Source organism: Arachis stenosperma, chromosome 10 (assembly GCF_014773155.1).
Source record: "Arachis stenosperma cultivar V10309 chromosome 10, arast.V10309.gnm1.PFL2, whole genome shotgun sequence".
NCBI lineage: Eukaryota > Viridiplantae > Streptophyta > Magnoliopsida > Fabales > Fabaceae > Arachis > Arachis stenosperma.
In genome coordinates this window covers 81,238,133-81,262,841 of record NC_080386.1, presented here as the reverse complement: position 1 = coordinate 81,262,841, position 24,709 = coordinate 81,238,133, and the positions used below count along the sequence as shown (strand labels likewise).

At 36.1% G+C, this 24,709-nt stretch overlaps 1 protein-coding gene across 1 annotated transcript; it reads right to left on the bottom strand.

Moving 5' to 3' along the window:
* Positions 1–271: 271 nt before the first annotated feature.
* On the bottom strand, positions 272–2,415 carry LOC130954584 (ribosome-binding factor PSRP1, chloroplastic). Its single transcript, XM_057881344.1, has 5 exons — positions 2,023–2,415; positions 1,778–1,924; positions 1,191–1,436; positions 765–873; positions 272–629 (listed from the first exon to the last, which is right to left on the bottom strand). Exons 1-5 carry the CDS (start codon positions 2,275–2,277, stop codon positions 499–501), a joined length of 888 nt encoding a protein of 295 aa, XP_057737327.1. The 5' UTR covers positions 2,278–2,415; the 3' UTR covers positions 272–498.
* Between the last annotated feature and the right edge of the window lie 22,294 nt (positions 2,416–24,709).

The window sequence follows — 24,709 nt, the reverse complement described above, 5'->3', positions numbered from 1 at the left end:
TATCTAATGCTCACTTATTCATGCCATCCACTAGCAATAAAGCTCCGGTTACCCGAATGAAATCAGCACACTGCTTGCTTGATTAACTAGGAAAGTTTTTGTTTGATTCTGTATTTCTGTCCCTATCACTTGGATTCTAGCCGACTTTTTACCTTATAAACTATCGTCAAAATCTTATTGAATGAAGCAAAAACATCATGAACACCCTATGTTGTACAATAGAAACAAACATGGACCAACACAAAACGGATGATGACAGAAAAAGGAGGCATTATCGGAGGAAATTGTTTTTATTCTGGAATCTGGACATTATGTGCAGTCAAAACTGTGATTCATCTCTTCCATTTTAAAATCGAAAAGTTTGTTTTACACTTGTAACACCAAAGCCATCAATGAAGTTCCCTGTGCACTTCGGCCACGCAGAAGCTACCATTAGTATCCGCTAATCATGTACAAGCTCTTGCCTTCTTACATACACGGTTTCTTTTTGAATTCCTTTCATTCTTTCAGGGAGTGTTCTCTAGCTTGTTCAATCACTAAAGGCTCCAATTTCTGTGCTTCACCATCTCCTTTGGGAATAATGACTCCATAACCTCCTTCTTTTCTTTTGTATACAATATTAATCTCCCCTGAAGCAGCATAGGGAATAAAGTTAGTTACCATGATAACAAAATGTATTGAAAATAGGAGAAAAACCAACAAAAATATGGCAAAGTAAGAAACAAAGCCACACAAAAACAGAGAGCTAGACACTAATTGCTCACCAGTTTCTTCATTTCGGAAAGCATAGAAGTCATGATCAACATTTTCGAGTTGTTCAATTGCTTCTGCCACAGTCAACGGAGGCATGTCAAAGTATTTTGTGCGGACAACCTACAAGTCAAGTTCACAACATGAGTAAAGCTATCTACCAACAGAAAAACTAGGAGTATTTCAATATGCTTGAAAGGTTTGAATTACTCATAAGTCATAATAGAACACCTATCAAATCTATTTCCACTTCCAAAACAATTCTCATTTGTAATCCTATAACATGTTATATACAATGGCCTAATATTAGGTTTTTCCTCCTGTGTTTTGAACAAGATCGTAAACTTTTTTTTTGGAATTCATGAACTCATGTAAATATGCATGCAAAAACCAAATCCAAAATGCAATTGAAGGTTATTTATCAAATATCAACTACCAACCTCATCAATTGTTTCTTCCTCCTCTTCTGCAGATATCTCTTCTTCATCCAGTGGTACCGGCTCCACAGGCTCTCTAACCTTCAACCTGTTGAAGCCCTTCATGTGCCGACCATGGTCCGACTCCTTTTCCTTTATCTTCCTCAGCTTCCGTTGGATGATTGAGGACACCAAATCTATACTTCCATATGTACTTTCTGCATCTTCCTCAGCCCTCACCACTCCGTGCCTCTTTGTAAAAATAGTCACCTAATTGATTGGAAACCAAAGAATAATGGAAACATGAATCAATGAATTGAACTGAAAACACATGCTTATATGCACAAGAGAGATCTTCAAGTGACTGATTTTTTATTTTTCTTCTACTTATTGTGTACTCAACACATCATCACCACAACATGTGATGATTCCAAAGTTAAAATATTCTATTTCTACCACTATACTATGCATAATGTTGCAAATCCATATTACCAAAGCAAGCCTTGCCCTATTAAGTGGCTTCAGACATGTGGTTTTGTTGTAAATCATAATTATATTTTAAATAATTCACATCCAATATTACATAGAATGAAATTATTGGGTGACGTTACCTCACATCTACGAGTCCTGGGTCCTCTCCCAAATTCTCCTCCTCCTCGAATGGATAGCCTAACATCAACTTCCCTAACTAAGTGACTGTGCTTCTGAACGGCCTTCCCCAACTTCTCCTCCACGTGCTGCTTCACCGCATCAGTGAGCTGAGCAAAACAACAAACAGTTCATAAACAATTCATTTTTTCTTTTTTTTTTTCATTTTATTTTATTAAGTATCCCTAGGAACTCAGCATAGATATACCTCTAGATTTTTGCCCTGGATGATCAATTTGACGGAAGATAGTGGTCCATCCCAAGTCATGCGAACGGAGAGGGAACCGCCGCGGGTGGTAGAGGTGGCATTTGCAGCATGCTTGAGAGGGAAGAAAGTTTTGAGCTTTGTTGAGGAACTGTTGAAGTGAGGTCTGGAAAGTAGAGAGAGGGTAGAAGAACGGCCAGAAGAAGGGGACGGGGAAGTACACAGGGTAGCGTGGAAGTATAAAGGTGGGGCGGCCATAGCTGGAATTGAATTGAAGTGAATAATTGGGAAAACGAATTGGGACAATAGATTTTAGCTTTGGGTGGTAGAGTGAGCCAGAGGCACACGGACGAAGAGGATGAGACTCCGAAGAGAGTGAGAGTGAGAGTGACAGCACACAGTATTGGATATTGAAACGGTGTCGTTTCCTTACCGTATCGGATGAAGATGAATATTCAGTGTTGTCTTGGTGTCAGACGTGGCCACTCCTTACTTGATTTTATCCATAACTAGGCACAAAATCTAGACACTATTTTGTCCACTTGCGCTCTCTTTTACGTTATAATTAATGCTGGAGGAACCAGCCAGTTGTAGAGTAGTAATGTAGTATATACTCGTCAATCTTTTGCTTGTGCCTCATTGCGTTACATTAGATTTGCGACTCATTGGCTGTTAAAATTAGGGTAAAAAACCTAAACAAGTCAAGGGTGGAACAATTTGACCCAAATAAGCTAAAGTATAATCTGATTTATCAATCAATCAAAACATATTTAAATGTAGTTTGAATCTATTTGTTTTGAATTCATTTTTCACGTAATTCGAACTATGTAGATTTGAATTACACATTGATACCCAAAATTACATAATTCGAATTCAGCTTATTCGAATTACGTAGAAACATGTAATTCGAATCAAACTGATTCGAGCTCCTCCTATGCATGCCATGCAACATAATTCGAAGTGGCTTAATTCGAATTACTCCAAGTATAGTTTGAACCAGACTGGTTCGAATTACTCAAAGTGCCAAGTCCTATGTAATTTGAATGATGTTGATTCGAATTACACATTGTACAATAAGATACTAGAAAAAATACTATATAATATAAAAAAATATACTAAAAAAAGTATAAAATAAGATTATAACAAATTAATTTTAATATAAAATTATTAAATATAAATTAATTTTAACTCCTATTAGTACATTGAATTAAAAATAACATATAAAAATGTACTTATATTTATTAAATTTTAATAACATAAAAATTTAATGACTTTTTAAATATTATTTAATAAAGTGTGGTATATGTTTATCATACAAAAATAAAGTGTTGTGCCAATATAATAATATTATAACATTTTAAATCAATTTTTTTTTTAGAATTTTAGATTAAAAACAGCACATGAAAAAATATTATTGGTATTTTAAAGCTAATTTAATTAAAAAAGATAGAAGTATATTTTTTAGGATTTTATGTACATAATTAGGTTAATTTTTTTAATATTGATCAAAGATGTGTGTTACACTATGTTATTTAGTTTTAGGTAAATTTTACTCTACTATAATTTTTTTTTTACTTTTCAGAAGACACAAATCTAAAAAATTTTATAAATTAATTTAAAAGAAAATATCATTGACGTTTTATAAAATTTTTTAGAATCTGTGTCTTCTGAAAAGTAAAAAAAAAAAAAATTATAGTAGAGTAAAATTTACCTAAAACCAAATAATATAGTGTAACACACATCTTTGATCAATATTAAAAAAAATTAGCCTAATTATATACATAAAATCCTAAAAAAAATATAGTTCTATCTTTTTTTAATTAAGTTAGCTTTAAAATACCAATAATGTTTTTCCATGTGCTGCTTTTAATCTAAATTCCTAGAAAAAATTGATTTAAAATGTTATAATGTTATTATATTGGTACAACACTTTATTTTTGTATGATAAACATACACCACACTTTATTAAATAATATTTTTATAAAGTATTTAAATATTTTTTTTATAAAATATTTAAAGTATATAAAAATGTACTTCTATTATAAAAAGAATATTTAAAAAGTCATTAAATTTTTATATGTTATTAAAATTTAATAAATACAAGTACATTTTTATATGTTATTTTTAATTCAATGTACTAATAGGAGTTAAAATTAATTTATATTTAATAATTTTATACTAAAATTAATTTGTTATAATCTTGTCTTATACTTTTTTTAGTATATTTTTTTATATTATATAGTATTTTTTCTAATATCTTATTGTACAATGTGTAATTCGAATCAACATCATTCAAATTATATAGGACTTGGCACTTGGAGTAATTCGAACCAGTCTGGTTCAAACTACACTTGGAGTAATTCGAATTAAGCCCACTTCGAATTATGTTGCATGGTGTGCATGGGAGGAGTTCGAATCAGCTTGATTCGAATTACATGTTTCTGCGTAATTCGAATCAGCTGAATTCGAATTATGTGGTTTTAGGTATCAATGTGTAATTTGAATCTACATGATTCGAATTACGTAGAAAGTAAATTCGAAACAGATAAGTTCGAACTACATTTAAATGTGTTTTAGTTGATTGATGAATCAGATTTTACTTTAGCCTATTTGTGTCAAATTATTCTCCCCTTAACTTGTTTACATTTTTTACCCTTAAAATTATTTAGCGCCAGAATGTTGAATCAATGAATGAATTCGCCCCAACCTATTACTTTGATGCGTTGCTCTCAACTATTTTTTTTTTATATAATTAAATTGTTAAAAAAAATTTATCAAAAAGATTTTTTTAACATATTTAACAAAATTTTAGTAATTAAAAAATGTTAAAAATTATTTTTTTTTTAAATTTATAATTTATTTTTTTAAAGAATTGTTTATTTTTAAATAATATATTTTTAATATCATAAATAAAAAATTATTTTTATATATTGTATTTAAATATAATTATTAAATAAAAAATATTTTTATATAAAATATCAAAATATAAAATTATTTTTATTTTTTTAATTTTTTTTAAATTACTGGAAAAAAGATCTTTTTGTATAAACAAACTTTAACTTTAATTATGCAACTTGCTATTGTATTGGTTTACTACTTTTGGTCTCTACTCGTTTAGAATATTTATAAGTGTTACATCCGTAATTAACTTTTTATGATTTAATTAAGGATTTTGTTAATATATATTTTAAAAGCATATATAAAAAAGTAATGTGTGATTATGTATGGAATGATATCATCAAAAATAAAAGTTTTAATATAATTTTATAAATACTGTTACTAAAAATTACTAAAAAGATATTTGTTTTATATTTTTAAAGCATTAAATATATTAAAAATTTTAAAAAATATATTATATTTTAAAAATATATTTTTAAAATACAAAATAACTAAATCTTGTAATTAAAAATATTTTTTAAAAGTATAATAAGATCCTTTTTACCTTAACATATATATAATCTTTTATAAATTATATAAATTGTTAGATCACGGTAGAAATTACTATTTGTTTATAAATTATACTCTTTTATAGGGGTGTTCAAAATCGATCAAATCCAAATAAAATCAATCAACCGAACTAAAATAATTGATAACTGAATAAACTGAAAATTGAAAAAACATAAAATCAGAGTATACTCACTAACATTGGTCTCTCTCTCTCTCTCTCTCTCTCTCTCTCTCTCTCTCTGTAGACATAACAACAGACAGAAGTATCGGGAGCCGGTCTCGTAATCAGGATAAAGAGAAAGTGACTGCCACCCATAAGACTTCTCAATCATCACCCTCTACTTCAATTACCCCTGGAACCTCACAAGCATATGGTGTATAAGATCAACCCATCATTATGGTCCCTAACCCCAGTTATGTGGGTCGGCTATTGTGGCAGTCATTCCTCTAAAAAATCGTCCTACTGATTCACTAGAGTTGACTCTTCCACCACCTCTACCTATTCAGCAGCTTACTACATCGACACCACCTCCCGTAACAGACACTGCAGTTTTGAAATGCTTTCATGGATGCCTCAGCACATTGGCTTATTAGGATGACGATTTGGCCTGATGAATTGACCACGTGAGCACCATTTTAATTTGTTTTAAATGTAATTTATTTTAAAATTATTAAATAATATTTGTGTTTACTAATCTGAATTCTCTATTGATAGGTTTGCATCGTCGGATAACAATTCTTGTACACAGGAGTGTACTAATGTTATCAAGTTGATGTACAACCACCCATGACCGAGTTACAAGAAGATTCCTATTGAGACCAGAGAGCGATGATTTTATAAGTGGACGAAAAAATCTCTACTTATTCAAACTTTATTTAGTTTCTATCTTTTGCTTTGTTTATGTATTTAATTTTGATTAATTAATGCTAATTATTTCCCTGTGTAGGAGAAATTTATACTTGGAAAGATAAACGATACTATGATCAAGAACATTTTTAACCATCGCATGGCTAGGCGACTTTAGCAGATACTTGAGAACATATGTGGGAGGCAGGACATCCTTAATCAGTGGCTTCGACCAGACATTAAGAAGGCTTGCTATGCCTATTGGGAGAATAATGAAGGGTTCAAGCGACGTGGAGCCACAAACACGGCCAACAGGGAATCAGCTAGGTCGTCCAAGTATTCTGGCGGGTCAGCGACTTTTATGAAGACAAAGTCCAATCTGGTATATAACCTGTATTAATATATTAAGTTCATTTTATCTTTGATTTTAAAATTAATTGTCCCTTGGTTTAAATCTTTTCTTTCAATATGTGTATATGTGTAGCCTAAGTTGTTGGATCATTAGGCAACGATGGCGGAGGTCTTCAACTATACTCACACGCTGAAGGAGAACAATAAGAGATTTGTCGATCAGCGATCTGTGAATTATTATATGAGTAAACGTCATAATTTATTTTATAACTTATAATCGTTTTCAATTAATTGTCGCCCTAATAAGATTTGCATATCATGTGGTAGGAATCGTACACGTAGAACTTGGAGGCTGCGACCTAACAATCTCAGCAGAGTGGGGAGGACAACAACAACTCCCGCCTTCCGTCATTGATCCTAATGTGGTGTGGTGCAATACTACATCTAAGCTGTACGAGAATCGTGTATATAAGCTGGGGTCGTTTTCCCAGCAACCTCCACAATTACACTAATGTTGCATTTGTAACTATTTGCAAACTAATATTTGAAACAAATTATTCTGCCTAATTAGCTTCTCAAATGTATGTAAATACACTTGTTTAATAAAAAAAATTAACTGATTGAATCTTTGATGATTATACAGAAACAAACTTTTAACGACATTTTTTTCATTCTTTTCTACAAACTAATCTTTAATAAGTTTAGAATGATCATTTTAAATTGTCTTGATATGATCACAAAAATAAATTGCTTGAATAAAATTACAATGATCATCACAAATTTTTTGGATAAAATAAAATAATCGCCACAAGATCCCTTGATAATATCAAAATAATCGCACAAGTTATTTTGATAAAATCAGCATGTGTTTTTATACATAAGAATAAAAAGTAGCTTTCTTACATAGAAGAAAACTCAAAAATACTGTTTCATAATCTTATGTTTTTGTTACATGTCCCATGCAGTTTTTTTTTATAATGCTAAGTGGATAACAAACTTATTTAGCAATTCCCTAAACATTTATTATTCTATTACATTGAAAATAATTACTAAACATTTAAAATTCTTTTAGAAAAACTAAATGAAGGCTCTACATGTAGTATTCTATCACATAGAACTTTACGCTTAAGTCGTAAATCAGAGGTGATGAGGTATTACGACCTCTAAAAGAAAAGACGTATATAAATATAGATGAAATGAATTATAACTAGGAGTGTTTAAAAAAAAGGAAGCTAAACAAAACCGTTGCAGAAAACGCATCACACTCGTACTGATAAGCATAAACGGATAAGCAAGATTGAAAGGAAAGGATAGCATATAAATATAAAGAATAGAATTTGAAAAGATATAGATATCCAAGCTCCAGACTCGACCTGCAAAGCTAAGGTCAGCCAGAGAAGTATACATATACATACATATAACCCAAAATGTGTTTACCAAAATGTTGAATATAAACCCTATTTCTCTAGGTCAACCTCTATGAGAGACAAAATACAAATATTTACAAGGTGGAGAATCTATATACAAATACATAGTATAAAACACAAAGACCAAAGTAGATCTTCGCTTCAGCAGAGCCTCCAGTATGCTCAGCGAGGTACCTCGCGTCCTGCATCTGAAAAACAATAATATATGTATGAAATGAGAACCAGGATTCTCAACATGGTAAAGGTGCCTCCATAGATAATAAATAATGTCTCGAAAAAGTCAGAGGCATTTCTAAAACTCTGACACTCAAATTTTAACTTAAAGATCATACTAAACCAGAAATTCGGTAATCTATCTATAGGAATCTAGTCCTAATCTAACTTTGCACCTTCTGCTTCCCTCAAATGTCCAAATCTCCGGGTGGAACATCCTTCATCACGCCTCCACCAAAAGAGGGTCTTGATGAGCGGATAATTTATACGCTTTTTGGCATTGTTTTTAGTATGTTTTTAGTATATTTTAGTTAGTTTTTATTATATTTTTATTAGTTTTTAGTTAAAATTCACTTTTCTGGACTTTACTATGAGTTTGTGTATTTTTCTGCAATTTCAGGTATTTTCTGGCTGAAATTGAGGGACCTGAGCAAAAATCTGATTCAGAGGCTGAAAAGGACTGCAGATGCTGTTGGATTCTGACCTCCCTGCACTCGAAGTGGATTTTCTGGAGCTACAGAAGCCCAATTGGCGCGCTCTTAATTGAGTTGGAAAGTAGACATCCTGGGCTTTCTAGCAATGTATAATATTATATACTTTGCCTGAGATTTGATGGCCCAAACAGGTGTTCCAATTCAGCTCAAGAATTCTGGCGTTAAACGCCGGAACTGGCACAAGAATGGGAGTTAAACGCCCAAACTGGCACAAAAGCTGGCGTTTAACTCCAAGAAAAGTATCTACACATGAAAGCTTCAATGCTCAGCCCAAGCACACACCAAGTGGGCCCGGAAGTGGATTTTTATGTCATTTACTCATCTTTGTAAACCCTAAGCTACTAGTTCTCTACAAATATGACCTTTTGCTATTGTATTTTTCATCTTTGGACATCTAGTTCTTAGATCATGGGGGCTGGCCATTCGGCCATGCCTAGACCTTGTTCTTATGTATTTTCAACGGTGGAGTTTCTACACACTATAGATTAAGGTGTGGAGCTCTGCTGTACCTCGAGTATTAATGCAATTACTATTGTTCTTCTATTCAATTCAGCTTATTCTTGTTCTAAGATATTCATTCGCACCCAAGAACATGATGAATGTGATGATTATGTGACGCTCATCATCATTCTCACTTATGAACGAGTGCCTGACAACCACTTCTGTTCTACAAGCAAACAAGGCTTGAATGTTTATCTCTTGGATTCCTTAATCAGAATCTTCGTGGTATAAGCTAGAATTGACGGTGGCATTCAAGAGAATCCGGAAGGTCTAAACCTTGTCTGTGGTATTCTGAGTAGGATTCAAGGATTGAATGACTGTGACGAGCTTTAAACTCGTGATTGTGGGGCGTTAATGACAGACGCAAAAGAATCACTAGATTCTATTCCGACATGATCGAGAACCGACAAATGAATAGCCGTGCTGTGACAGAGCGCGTTGAACATTTTCACTGAGAGGACGGGACTGTAGCCACTGACAACGGTGATGCCCAACATACATCTTGCCATGGAAAGGAGTAAGAAGGATTGGATGAAGACAGTAGGAAAGCAGAGAGACGGAAGGGACAAAGCATCTCCACACGCTTATCTGAAATTCTCACCAATGAACTACATAAGTATCTCTATCTTTATTTTATGTGTTATTCATCTTTTAATTATCAATCCTCATAACCATTTGAATCCGCCTGACTGAGATTTACAAGATGACCATAGCTTGCTTCATACCAACAATCTCCGTGGGATTGACCCTTACTCGCGTAAGGTTTATTACTTGGACGACCCAGTGCACTTGCTGGTTAGTTGTGCGAAGTTGTGATAAAGAGTTGAGATTGCAATTGAGCGTACCATGTTGATGGCGCCATTGATGATCACAATTTTGTGCACCAAGTTTTTGGCGCCGTTGCCGGGGATTGTTCGAGTTTGGACAACTGACGGTTCATCTTGTTGCTTAGATTAGGTATTTTTCTTCAGAATTTTTAAGAATGAATTCTAGAGTTTTAAGGTGATGTTTTCATCATCACCAAAGCTAATTGATTCTCATCAATTTAGTTCTTGAATGTAATGTCCTGCTGAAGCTTGGCTAGCCATGTCTAATTTCTTTAGACTAAAGCTTTAGACTAACATTGCATGATTCCTGGAATTATTATTAAAAAATTTTGAATCTCTTTATTTTCTTCTCCATATAATTTTCGAAAAATAAAAAAAAAATTACAAAATCATAAAAACCAAAAAAGTAATTTTTATGTTTCTTGTTTGAGTCTAGTGTCTAATTTTAAGTTTGGTGTCAATTGCATGTCTTTATTCTTCTAATTTTCGAAAATTACATGCATTATGTTCTTCATTGATCTTCAAGTTGTTCTCGATGATTTTCTTGCTCTGATCTTTAAATTCTCTTGTCTTAAGTGTTTTGTTGTTTCTCATATGCATTCTCAATTTGTTAGTGTCAGTAGTATACAAACTTCTAAGTTTGGTGTCTTGCATGCATTGTTTATTTGATCTTAGTGGCATTTTGATTATTCCTCATCATTAAAAATTCAAAAAAAAATTTTTAAGTTGTGTCTTTTCAAGTCAATAATACAGAGAATTGAAGATTCAGAACATACAGCAGAGGAATTACACAGAAAAAGCTGGGCGTTCAAAACGCCCAGTGAAGAAGGAAAACTGGCGTTTAACGCACAAAAGGGTAGCACTTTGGGCGTTAAACGCCAGAATGGATACCATTCTGGGCGTTTAACGCCAGGATGGCACAAGAGGGAAGATTTTGTTTTTAATTCAAATTTTTTTTTCAAGTTTTCATAATTTTTCAAAATCAAATCTTTTTCAAATCATATCTTTTCAATCATATATTTTCAAAATCAATTTCTTTCCATTTTTCAAAAATACTTGCTAACAATTAATGATTTGATTCAAACATTTCAAGTATGTTGCCTTTTCTGTTGAGAAAGGTTTAATGTCTGAATCATATCTTTTAAATTTCTTGTTAGCCAAGTCATTAATTTTAAAAATCAAATCTTTTTAAATTGTTTTTCAATCATATCTTTTTAAAACCATAACTTTTCAATCATATCTTTTTGATTTCTAATTTCAAAATCTTTTTCAATTTCACTTAATTTCTTTCCCAATCTTAGTTTTCGAAAATCAATTACCATTTTTCAAAATTTCTTTTAATTAATTCACTTTAAGTTTCAAAAATTTCCCCCCCTCTTCTCACATCCTTCTATTTATGGACTAACACTCCTCCTCAATGCACAATTCGAACTCTGTCCCTCTTGATAAGTTCGAATTCTTCTACCTCCTCCTTCTATTCTTCTTTTCCTCTGACACCTCAAGGAATCTCTATACTGTGACATAGAGGATTCCATACTTTCTTGTTCTTTTCTCTTTCATATAAGCAAGAACAAAGACAAAGACATTTTTGTTGAGGCTGACCCTGAACCTGAAAGGACCTTGAAGCGAAAGCTAAGAGAAGCTAAAGGACTACTCTCTGTAGAGGACCTAACAGAAATCTTCAAACAAGAAGAAGACATGGCAGCCGAAAACAACAACAATGCCAACAATGCAAGGAAGGTGCTGGGTGACTTTACTGCACCTACTCCCGACTTCTATGGGAGAAGCATCTCTATCCCTGCCATTGGAGCAAACAACTTTGAGCTTAAGCCTCAATGCAACAGAATTGCAAGTTCCATGGACTTCCATTGGAAGATCCTCATCAGTTTTTGGCTAAATTCTTGCAAATCTGTGACACTGTCAAGACCAATGGGGTTGACCCTGAGGTCTACAGACTTATGCTATTCCCTTTTGCTGTAAGAGACAGAGCTAGGATATGGTTGGACTCACAACTTAAAGAAAGCCTGAACTCTTGGGAAAAGCTAGTCAATGCCTTCTTGGCAAAGTTCTTTCCACCTCAAAAATTGAGTAAGCTTAGAGTGGAAGTCCAAACTTTCAGACAGAAGGAAGGTGAATCCCTCTATGAAGCTTGGGAAAGATACAAACAATTGATCAGAAAGTGTACCTCTGACATGCTTTCTGAATGGAGCATCATAGGTATCTTCTATGATGGTCTGTCTGAACTGTCCAAGATGTCATTGGACAGCTCTGCTGGAGGATCTCTTCATCTGAAAAAGACGCCTACAGAAGCTCAAGAACTCATTGAAATGGTTGCAAATAACCAATTCATGTACACTTCTGAAAGGAATCCTGTGAACAATGGGACAAATAAGAAGAAATGAGTTCTTGAGATTGATACTCTGAATGCCATATTGGCTCAGAACAAAATATTGACTCAGCAAGTCAATATGATTTCTCAAAGTCTGTCTGGAATGCAAGCTGCACCAGGGAGTACTAAGGACGCTTCATCTGAAGAAGAAGCTTATGATCCTGGGAACCCTTCAATGGAAGAGGTGAATTACATGGGAGAGCCCTATGGAAACACCTATAATCCATCATGGAGAAATCATCCAAATCTCTCATGGAAGGATCAACAGAGACCTCAACAAGGTTTCAACAACAATAATGGTGGAAGAAACAGGTTTGGCAATGGCAAGCCTTTTCCATCATCTTCTCAGCAACAGATAGAGAATTCTAAGCAGAGCCACTCTGACTTAGCAACTATGGTATCTGATCTAATCAAAACCACTCAAAGTTTCATGACTGAAACAAGGCCCTCCATTAGAAACTTGGAGGCACAAGTGGGTCAGCTGAGTAAGAAAGTTACTGAACTCCCTCCTAGTACTCTTCCAAGCAATACAGAAGAGAATCCAAAAGGAGAGTGCAAGGCCATCAACATGGCCGAATTTGGAGAGGAGAAAGAGGCAGTGAGCGCCACTGAGGAAGACCTCAATGGACGTCCACTGACCTCCAATGAGTTCCCTAATGAGGAACCATGGGAATCTGAGGGTCACACTGAGACCATAGAGATTCTATTGGATTTACTTCTGCCATTCATGAGCTCTGATGAGTATTCTTCCTCTGAAAAGGATGAAGATGTCACTGAAGAGCAAGTTGCTAAGTACCTTGGAGCAATCATGAAGCTAAATGACAAGTTATTTGGTAATGAGACTTGGGAGGATGAACCACCTTTGCTCACCAAAGAACTGGATGACTTGACTAGGTAGAGATTATCTCAAAAGAGACAGGACCCTGGGAAGTTCTTAATACCTTGTACCATAGGCACCATGACCTTTGAGAAGGCTTTGTGTGACCTAGGGTCAAGCATAAACCTCATGCCTCTCTCTGTAATAGAGAAGCTAGGGATCTTTGAGGTGCAAGCTGCAAGAATCTCACTAGAGATGGCAGACAATTCAAGAAAACAAGCTTATAGACTTGTAGAGGATGTTCTGGTGAAGGTTGAAGACCATTACATCCCTGTTGATTTCATAGTCCTAGAGACTGGAAAGTGCATGGATGAATCCATCATCCTTAGCAGACCCTTCCTAGCCACAGCAAAGGCTGTGATTGATGTTGACAGAGGAGAATTGATCATTCAAATGAATGAAGAATCCTTTGTGTTTAAGGCTCAAGGATATCCCTCTATAACCATGGAGAGGAAGCATGAAGAGCTTCTCTCATAACAGAGTCAAACAGAGCTCCCACAGTCAAACTCTAAGTTTGGTGTTGGGAGGCCACAACCAAATTCTAAGTTTGGTGTTGAACCCACACATTCAAACTCTAAGTTTGGTGTTGGGAGGTTACAACATTGCTCTGAGTATCTGTGAGGCTCCATGAGAGCCCACTGTCAAGCTACTAACATTAAAGAAGCGCTTGTTGGGAGGTGATGAGCGGATAATTTATACGCTTTTTGGCATTGTTTTTAGGAAGTTTTTAATAAGTTTAAGCTACTTTTAGGGATGTTTTCATTAGTTTTTATGTTAAATTCACATTTCTAGATTTTACTAGGAGTTTATGTGTTTTTCTGTGATTTCAGGTAAATTCTGGCTGAAATTGAGGGACCTGAGCAAAACTCTGAAAGCAAGGCTGACAAAGGACTGCTGATGCTGTTGGATTCTGACCTCCCTGCACTCGAAATGGATTTTCTGGAGCTACAGAACTCTAAATGGCTCGTTCTTAACGGCGTTGGAAAGTAGACATCCAGATCTTTTCAGCAATATATAATAGTCCATACTTTATTCGGAAATTGACGACGTAACTTGGCGTTGAACGCCAAGTACATGCTGCTGTCTGGAGTTAAACGCCAGAAACACGTCATGATCCGGAGTTGAACGCCCAAAACACGTTATAACTTGGAGTTCAACTCCAAAAGAAGCCTCAGCTCGTGGATAGATCAAGCTCAGCCCAAACATACACCAAGTGGGCCCTGGAAGTGGATTTATGCATCAATTACTTACTTCTGTAAACCCTAGTAGCTAATTTATTATAAATAGAACTTTTTACTAGTGTATTAGACATCTTGGGACGATTAGTTCTCAGATCATGGGTGCTGGCCATTCGCAAAAGAATCAAGGGATTCTATTCCAACCTGATTGAGAACCGACAGATGATTAGCCGTGCCGTGACAGAGCATTTGGACCTTTTTCACTGAGAGGATGGGATGTAGCCATTGACAACGATGATGCCCTACAAACAGCTTGCCATGGAAAGGAGTAAGAAGAATTGGATGAAAGCAGCAGGAAAGCAGAGATTCAAGAGGAGCACATCATCTTCATACGCCTATCTGAAATTCCCACCATTGAATTACATAAGTATTTCTATCCTATTTTATTTATCTTTTAATTATCTAATCTCCCATAACCACATGGATAAGCCTGACTGAGATTTACAAGATGACCATAGCTTGCTTCATACCAATAATTTCCGTGGGATCGACCCTTACTCACGTAAGGTATTACTTGGACGACCCAATGCACTTGCTGGTTAGTTGTGCGAAGTTGTGAACCATGGCATTGACACCAACTTTTTGGAGCCATTACCTGGGATTGTTGAAGTGAAAAGAATGAATCACAATTTTGTCCACCAAGTTTTTGGCGCCGTTGCCGGGGATTGTTCGAGTATGGACAACTGACGGTTCATCTTGTTGCTGAGATTAGGTAATTTTTATTTTAAAAAAAAAATTTTTTTTCGAAAATCTTTTCAAAATCTTCTCCCTATTTTCAAAAATTATTCAAAATTTTTTTTACTATGCATTCTGGAGCTTCATGAAACATGTTGAAGCCTGGCTGGCTGTAAAGCCATGTCTAAATTCTTTTGGACTGAGGCTTCCTCTTCACATGCTTGAACTATGTATTCTAAAGCTTGGCTGGCCATTGGCCATGTCTAGTATTTTGGACCGGAGCTTTTACAAAAGCTTGGCTGGCTAGTGATGAGCGGATAATTTGTACGCTTTTTGGCATTGTTTTTAGTATGTTTTTAGTATATTTAGTTGAGTTTTTAGTATATTTTTATTAGTTTTTAGTTAAAATACACTTTTCTGGACTTTACTATGAGTTTGTGTGTTTTTCTATGATTTCAGGTATTTTCTGGCTGAAATTGAGGGACCTGAGCAAAAATCTGATTCAGAGACTGAAAAGGACTGCAGATGCTGTTGGATTCTGACCTCCCTGCACTCGAAGTGGATTTTCTGGAGGTACAGAAGCCCAATTGGTGCGCCCTCAACGGCGTTGGAAAGTAGACATCCTGGGCTTTCCAGCAATATATGATAGTCCATACTTTGCCCAAGATTTGATGGCCCAAACCGGCGTTCAAAGTCACCCTCAGAATTCCCAGCGTTAAACGCCGGAACAGGCACCAAAGTGGGAGTTAAACGCCCAAACTGGCATAAAGCTGGCGTTTGACTCCAAGAAGAGTCTCTACACGAAAATGCTTCAATGCTCAGCCCAAACACACACCAAGTGGGCCCGGAAGTGGATTTTTATGTCATTTACTCATCTTTGTAATTCCTAAGCTACTAGTTCCCTATAAATAGGACCTTTTGCTATTGTATTTGATGTCTTGGAATCTTGGTAGCTATCTTTAGTCTTATGCTATCTTAGACCATGGGACTGGCCTCACGGCCGTGCCTAGACCTTGTTCTTATGTATTTTCAACGGTGGAGTTTCTACACACCATAGATCAAGGTGTGGAGCTCTGCTGTACCTCGAGTATTAATGCAATTACTATTGTGCGCGACTGTGCAATGCTCTTCGCGTATTAGGGTTATCCTATTTTTGAATCGGCGCGAGCGCGCACTTTGCGCGTCCGCGTACATTAATGAAACTAGGGACCCACGCGTGAGCGTACAGCGCGCTCAAGCGCGAATGGGCAAACTATACAAGGGCGCGTACGCGTACAGCGCGCGCACGCGTACATGGAATTGGGCTGGAGGCTTAGAGTGGGCTTGACGCATGCCTAACTCTCTGGACAAAGGCCTGGAGTGGCAGCATCATATAAGGGACGCGCACGCGGCAAGCCGCGTTCGCGTATATTGGTAATTTGTCCTAAGGCGCGCTAGCATGATGCGTGCGCTCGCGTCTATTCCTCCATTTGGCATATGGGCGCGCACGCGTCGAGTGCGCGTCCGCGCGAGTTGAGTTGGGCTAGGGGCTTAAAATTGGCCCAGGTCCAGCGTAACTCTCTGGGGATTGGCTCAAGATTTTGTAGCAGCAGATCGACGCGGACACGGCAGGTGCGCGTCCGCGTGCACGTCCTTGTTCTTGTGATCGGCGCGCACGCACATAGTGCGCGTCAGCGCGGATTGTGTTGGGCTCAGGGCATAGTGTTTGCCCAAGAGAGGCCCAACTCTCTGGAATGTGGGTGATGATGCATCCGCTCAGGAACGCGTGCGCGTACAGCGTGCGCGCGCGTCCACTCCCCCTTTTCTTCTTTCTTTCTTTTTTTTTTCAATTGCTCTTTAAGCAGAAAAATTGTGCTCAGGTGCTCCCTATACTGGTCACAACTCTTTATTCAATCAACCATCATGCAATTCACAAAAATGCAATTTGATATTATTCATCTACTACTAAACACAACATACATGTGACTAAGCTGACAATTAAGTTGTACAAACAAATTCTTATGAAACATCTACCTACAATGGCAACTCAAATCACTTATTAAGCACAGTTAAAAGAGAGTGGAAAGAGTTTACCATGGTGGGGTGTCTCCCACCTAGCACTTTTATTTTAAGTCCTTAAGTTGGACATGTTGAGAGACTCATTATTATGGTGGCTTGTGCTTGTATTCATCTTGGAACTCCCACCAATACTTGGTTCTCCATTGTGCCCCAAGATTTCTCATGAATTGAGCCGAGTGTTGATGGAGTTCTTCACAAGCTTGGAGCTCCCAAAGTTGATCCTCTTCTTGTGATCCGGGATCCCACACTTTATTTTCACACCCGTCTTGAAGTTGATCATCATTATTAGTCCATCCGGGTGGTGAACAAGATGAATTCTCTATGAAGTGCCCAACAATCCTCCTAGACTCATGTACTCTAGTCATACACCAACCTTTGCTATCAATCTTTGGACATGTGACCATAGTGAACTTGGAATGACGCTTCCAACCACTAACCATCTCCCTTTTGCTCTTAAAGCCACTAATTTTCCTAAGTTGACCATCCGTCTCAAGCAAACCATATTCAAGGGGAATAACAAAGCTTAAGTATAAGGAATTTGCCCACTTGAGTGAGAGAATGGGTGGTGGTGGCTTGGGGAGAGGTATCTTCAATGTGCTTGTAAGTTCTACTCCCTTGTTTGCTTCTTTGTCAATCTCCACCTCTTCATAAACTTCTTCACTTTCAATCCTTTGTTTATCATTTTCATCGCACTCTTCTCCATCACTCAAGTTATAAATGGGAGGTTGAGAGAAATCTACCTCCACATCACTTTTAAATTCATTGGGAGAAGGTTCTTCAAATTCAAAGGATTCTTCATCAAGAAGATTGGATGCATGATCTTCATCACCAAGGGAACTCAATTCTTGCTTCATTCTCTCCAAGTCTTCATTCAGAAATTGTTTTGGAGGTTGTGCACATTCTTCCTCAACATCAAATTTACTCTTCTTGGAGGGATTTTCTTTGATTTTAGCTTCCCATGGAGGTTCCGCATCTCCTAAGTCTTCAACCACTTCTTCTTTTTCTTCAATAATCATAGGCTTCTCCAATTGTTCTAATACAAAGTGGCATTCCTCATTTTCCGCCGGAGTTTCCAATCTCACCTTCATGCTATGCTCTTTAATTGATTCTCCACATGTGACCATGGGAGTGCTTTGAGTGCTCAAGCATTGGGAGGCTAAAATGCTTACTACCTTGGCCAATGTAGCCATAAATTCTAGTGTCTCCCTTTGCATTTCTCCTTGCCCTTGAAGTACAAGGCTACGGATTTCATCCATTGAGGATTGGAGTGGATAAGAGGGTTCATTGTCTTGGAGAAAGGGTTCATTATAGGAAGGTGGTTCTTCTTGGTAAGGTGGTGGTGTGTATTGAGGTGGTTCTTGGGAGTAGTAATCTTAGAATTGTGGTTCCATGTATGGCTCATATGGTTCAAAAGGAGGTTGGTATGGTGGGTAAGGATCATGGTCATATGGAGGTGTTTGTTGAAAATAGGCTTGTGAGTGTGGTTGAGGCTCATGTTGAGGATATGACTCATAGGCATATGGTGGTGGTTCTTGAAAGTCACAAGGAGATTCACCATAGCCATTGGATTGATATGCATCATAGAATGGCTCTTCTTCATAGTGCATTGGTGGAGGTTGTTGCCATGAAGATTGATCATATGCATATGGCTCCTCCCACCTTTGAGTGTCCCATCCTTGATACACATCCTCATTGAAGCTCTCATCACCTACAAAATAATTAGAACCAAACTCATAGCCAAAGTGAGAATTCATAGTGGAAAAACAAAATAAAACTAACAAAAATTAAGAAGGAAACAAAAGATAAACCTCTTCACACTATTCACATATGTACAATAACCAATAACACAACACCATTGCAAATTCCCCGGCAACGGTGCCATTTTGATGATTGGATTTTTGACGGTTTAGAATTTCACTAATGAAATCTCGTTGTAAAGTATAGTTTCTAAACCAACAATAATCCTTTCATACAAAAAGTTGTTTGTCACTAGTACAAACCCCTAAAATTTATAAACCGAAGTATTGGACCTCGGGTCGTTCTCCCTAGGAATTACAATAAAGTGTCTTGTTATTGGTTGTGAGTTATTTTGGGGTTTTGATAAGAAGCATGAAAGATAAATGACAAGAAAGTAAACTAAGGCCTAAAAAGGTCTTGGCAAGGGTTGGTGGTCAAGGATCTCTATCCTAATCACTAACCACAATATGAGAATTGGCAAGGATTAATCTCATTAAATCATCCTCTAACTAGTAGTAAAGGAAAGTCAAATGAGCTATATCAATCCTAGTCCATAAGTCCTAACTCTCCACTAATCCAATTAATGAGAACTAGAGTCAATGGCTCCCAATCATCAATCACTTGGACATTAGCAACTCAAGAGGTCCTAAGTTACCTTTCCAAGCCAAGAGTTTAAAATTCTACTCTAAAATCCAACCAAGCATTTCATCAAACACTTGGAAGGCACAAAAGAAAAGCATAGTAAATTGACAACAAGAATTAATTCTATCTACAATTGAATACAAAGAATTAACAACAACAAATCAAGGAAATCACAATTATCATGAATTACCTCAAATTGCATTATTGAAAGAAAACAAAGGAACAACAATCTATCCAAAACAAGATGAAGAATTACAATTATTAAAGCACATAACTAGAAAGAGGAAGAGGAGGAGATTAAGATTTGATAAAGGAGAAGTGAATTAAAGCATGAATTAAACCTAGATCTAAGAAGAGAGATTAACCTAAACCTAGTCCTAATTCTAGAGAGAAGTGAGAGCTTCTCTCTCTAAAACTAACTCTAAACTAATCCTAATTATGCTATATGATAGATTGATGCCTTCCACTCAATCCTTGATCCTTTTATTCCTTTCTATTAGTAATTGGCGCCAAAATGGGTTCAGGAACCCTTCCAAATCACCAGGCACGTGTTCCTTTAATGAAGTCATGTGCGGGATTCGACGCGTGCACGCATGGTACGCGTGCGCGTCCCTGGCTAATTCCGCAATGTGCGCGCGAGCGCCTTATGCGCGTGCGCGTGCTTGGCCGAGATCAATTCTTTGGCTTTTGTGCTTCTTTCCACTTGCATGCTTCCTTCCTTGCTCCCTTGATCCATGTCTAGCCTATTTCAACCTGATATTACTAGCAAACATATCAAGGCATCTTATGGAATCAAGGATGAATTAAAATTATCAAATTAAAGGTTTAAAAAGCATGTTTTTACACTTAAGCACAAATATGGGAGAGATTATAAAACCATGCTAATTCATAGGTTAAATGCGAGAAAAGGTTATCAAAATACCCTAAATTCAATACAAGATAAACCCTAAAAATGGGGTTTATCACATCACCTCAAACAGTGTGGCGATCGGAGCTTCGGATTGAGAGATATGTGGATTTGAAGATGAGCTAAGGGTTAGGGTTCTTGTGATTCCCTTTCCCTTCTTTAGTGTTGAAATGAAAGAATGAAGGGGAAAGAGCTGAGTTTGCATGCTTTATATGTTGGGTCTTGGGCCTGGTTTGGATTCAGTCTAACTGGTTCAGTCTGTTGGTCTGGTTTTAGGTCAAAATCTTTAAAATTAATATCAAAATTCGTATTTTAAATATTTTTATTTTTTTTAGATTATAAAAATTTAATTTTTTAATAATAATTAATTTATTAGTGAATTATTTATTAATTTTCCAGAATTTACACTACACAATTCACTAAGCATTTATTGTTCTACTATATTAAAATCAACCACTAGCATTTATTACAATTAAAATTAACATAAAAACTAAGATAAACACATGAACGTGGGCTAAATTCCATCGTACTATACTTAAATGACAAAATAATTTGGGCTCCCTTATGCTCATATCATATACCCATTATTGAAGATGATTCGTCTTTAAAGGAGAAGATGATTCGTCTTCAAATCACATGCTTCTCAAATTCTTAAAGGAAGTTATTCCATTAGAAAGAAAACTAAAAAATTATGTTTTATAGTCTTATGTTCTTGTTACATATCTCATACAACTTTTTATCATTAACAAACTTACTTAGCAATCCACTAAGTATTTACTGCAAGAACCGTCATAACCGTTTTAATAAAATAATAATTTTTAAGTGTCCTGTAAGAATCGCAACTAATCAACCAGTTAACTAAGTGATTATATTGCCCAAATTAGATTTCAAAAAGTTAGAGTGAGAATTTGAGAATTTAAAGGTGATTTTTGGACTTAGTGGGTCTTTCTGAGTCAGAAAATGTGCCTTTTGCGAAAACCATGAAAAATCGCGAACCGGCAGTTGAACCGGTTCAAGTCTGCCTGGTGCTGCGCGAGAAAAAGTGAAAACAGTCAAAAACCTTAGAAAAACATTAGAAATAAAAAATCGGGCATTAATTTTAAAGGTTTGTCTCAAAGTTGGGCCAAACGGGCTAGAAACGCTAACGAGTTGGACTGGGCCCAAGTTGCGCCCAAGCCCAACATATATAAAGGTTCATTTAATGAACCCATGTAGCCACAACACCATTAAACACACACACACACTCAGCTGCAAAGAAAAGAAAGAAGAGGAAGAAGAAAATACTATTCACATATCTCTTCTTTTCGCGATATCTTGAGCTACAGTGCTCCGATTTACGTGCTGTTAGCGGCTATACGTTCCTTGTGATGAGCTCTACAAAATACATATAAGAAACTAGTATGAAAATCTCAAAATCCTCTCAGTTCTTCTCTCCAAAATTTCGGGTTTTTTTATGGTTTCGGGTTAAACGAGTTTTTGTGATTTTGGATGTTTAGGTTTGCTCTAATCCTTGCTTAGCATTGGATTTTGGCTATCAAATCTATTGAAAAAGGTAAGAGACATTAAACCCTTGTGATATTATGTTTAAATGGAACCCTAAATTGATTTGTGATGGTTTATGCATATATAGTTTGATTATTGTGAGTTTGGAGCTTGTTGGAGTTACATTGGTGGCTTGCTTGTGGTTGGAAGCTCATTGGGTGCTCAATTTTGAGTTTTGGTTCATACAGGGAATCAGCCAAGGTATAGTTTTGGTTTTCTCTGTGTATTATATAATATTTCTGGACACTTAGGCTAGTGACCAATAGGATAGGATTGAATTAAATTGGTTGTTAGAATTGTTGTATGATGATGTATGATGATTTGATGATTTGGGTTGTTGATGAATTTAAATGTTGATGTTGATAGTATGGTATTGAGGATTGAGATTGAAATTGATTATGATGATTTTTGGAAATGGTGGAATGGAATTTGATTAATGTGTTGATTTAAAAAAATGAATGTATTGTTATGTATTTGATAATGGAAATTGATGAATGTGGTTGGTGGAGGAATGATTACAGTGTTATATATTTGATATTTGAGGTTGAGGATATTGAAGGATGAATGACAAATTTGGTATGAATGGTAGATTGTGACACAAAGGGTGAGTTATGAGGTAAATTAGAGTTGGTATGGTTTTGGTCTGATTTTGGTTGAAATATTTTGAAAGTTGAGGCTTAGCAAAAATTCTGCATAATCTATTTACTGGCAGCAGCTTCGGACGCTTTTTGGGAATGATCTAACCATCACCATTGAATGGGATTATTTTTTCTCGAATATTTGTGATGTGTAGAAAAATCCTGAAAAATTTGGTTAAAGTTTAATGGTTGGATTAGGAGATATAAATTTTTGAAGTTTGTTACTTTAAAATTGATTTTCTGCTGCTACATAATCAAACCAGCAACTTTCCAAGCCTATATCTCCGAATCTTGACCATAATTTTGAGTGAGATGAAAAAGAAATTGAGACTTGGACTATTTCCTTGTTTGTGTCAAAATTTTAGACTATTATAAATTTTGTAGAAGAAGTTGTGCTCGTTTTAAAAATAGAGCTCTTAGCTATTTTGACAGCAAAACTAGTTTTTGAAAGTAAACTTGTAATCAGTATAACTCTCTCCAGAAAAATGATTTTTCTATGATACTTTGACTGATTTAAAGTTCTATGAGTCTAGTTTATTTTTGGAAAAGTTCAGATACATCAAATGAAAATATGATTTTTGGTGGATTTTCTAAGAACATGGCAGCTTGTTGTCTTGGTGCAGAGATTTCAAACTTAAAATCAGTTTTTGCAAGAGAAATGGTTTTTCTTTTTATTTTATTCAACTAAACTATTTCAACTGGATTTGAATCTATAGGAAACTTCCGTTTTGAGTCTAGAGACAGATAATTAGGCTTGTAAACTTCTGTGACACCTATTTAAGGCTTTTGGCTCGTTTTTTGATATCAAAAGGTAGAAAAGGTCTTAGGTGATTTTAACTTGGTAATTTGATAAAAAGTTAGAAATGGAGGCTTAGGTTTTGGGTGTACTGAGGATGGGCTTGGTTGAATGAGAACGAGGAATGGAGATGTTGGATTGAAAGTGGTTGAGATGAGTCGAGGACTCGGAATGAGATGATGGATCCATGGCATACTGAAAATATTTTCTGAAAACCACTGATGTATCATTTGTATATTGAAATTATAAGACGCTATGCGCCCGGCAGGGACGGCGGTTGGATCCCGCCTGTCAAAGTAGCGGCGGTAGCGTCAGGGCGGTGGTTTGTCCCGCTTGCGTTGAGATGTGAGGTCGGTAGAAATAGTATCCCGCTCGCATCCCTTCGGATCAATAGAGTGTGCAGGCACAAAATCTTGGACAGTGATCCGAGCATTATATCTCGGGGGTTCCCATATGATGATTCTGAAGGGCGACGTCTCCATGGAGATATGTCGGGTTGGCAGTTGAACCGACAATGTGATATCACAGCCAATATGGCAGGCATTCATCATGTGCATTTTCTATCTGTTTGTATGCTTTGTCGACTTGTAATTGTACACCTAATTGAATAACATGTCTATTTGCTTACTTGAACTACTTGCCTTATATGCTTCTATTTATGTTTTACTTCCATTGCTATTAATTGTGTATTCTGCTGGGATTGAGGAGGTTCGAAAGGCGGTGGCGATGGGATCGCATGGAGGATAGGTTAGTGAAGGCTGTGGGACAGCGGTGTTTGGTTAGAATAGAAATTCCTTAAGATAGAGTACCCTGTCTATTTATGTTAAAATATATATGATACTTATTTGTTTTAGTATGCCTTAAGATTGAATCTTGTGATGGATATGAAGTCTAAGATTGCCTTTGGCATCACGGGGTCTTATATCTTACATTACTGGGCACTGTTACCATGCTGAGAATCGAACCATATTTCTGTTGTGTTTTTCAAATGCAAGTCGTAACCCACGTCGGTGAGTTGCTTTGATGGTGACAGGAGCAGATGATATCTATCTATTTTTGAAGTCTTTTAATCTCTTTTGTATAT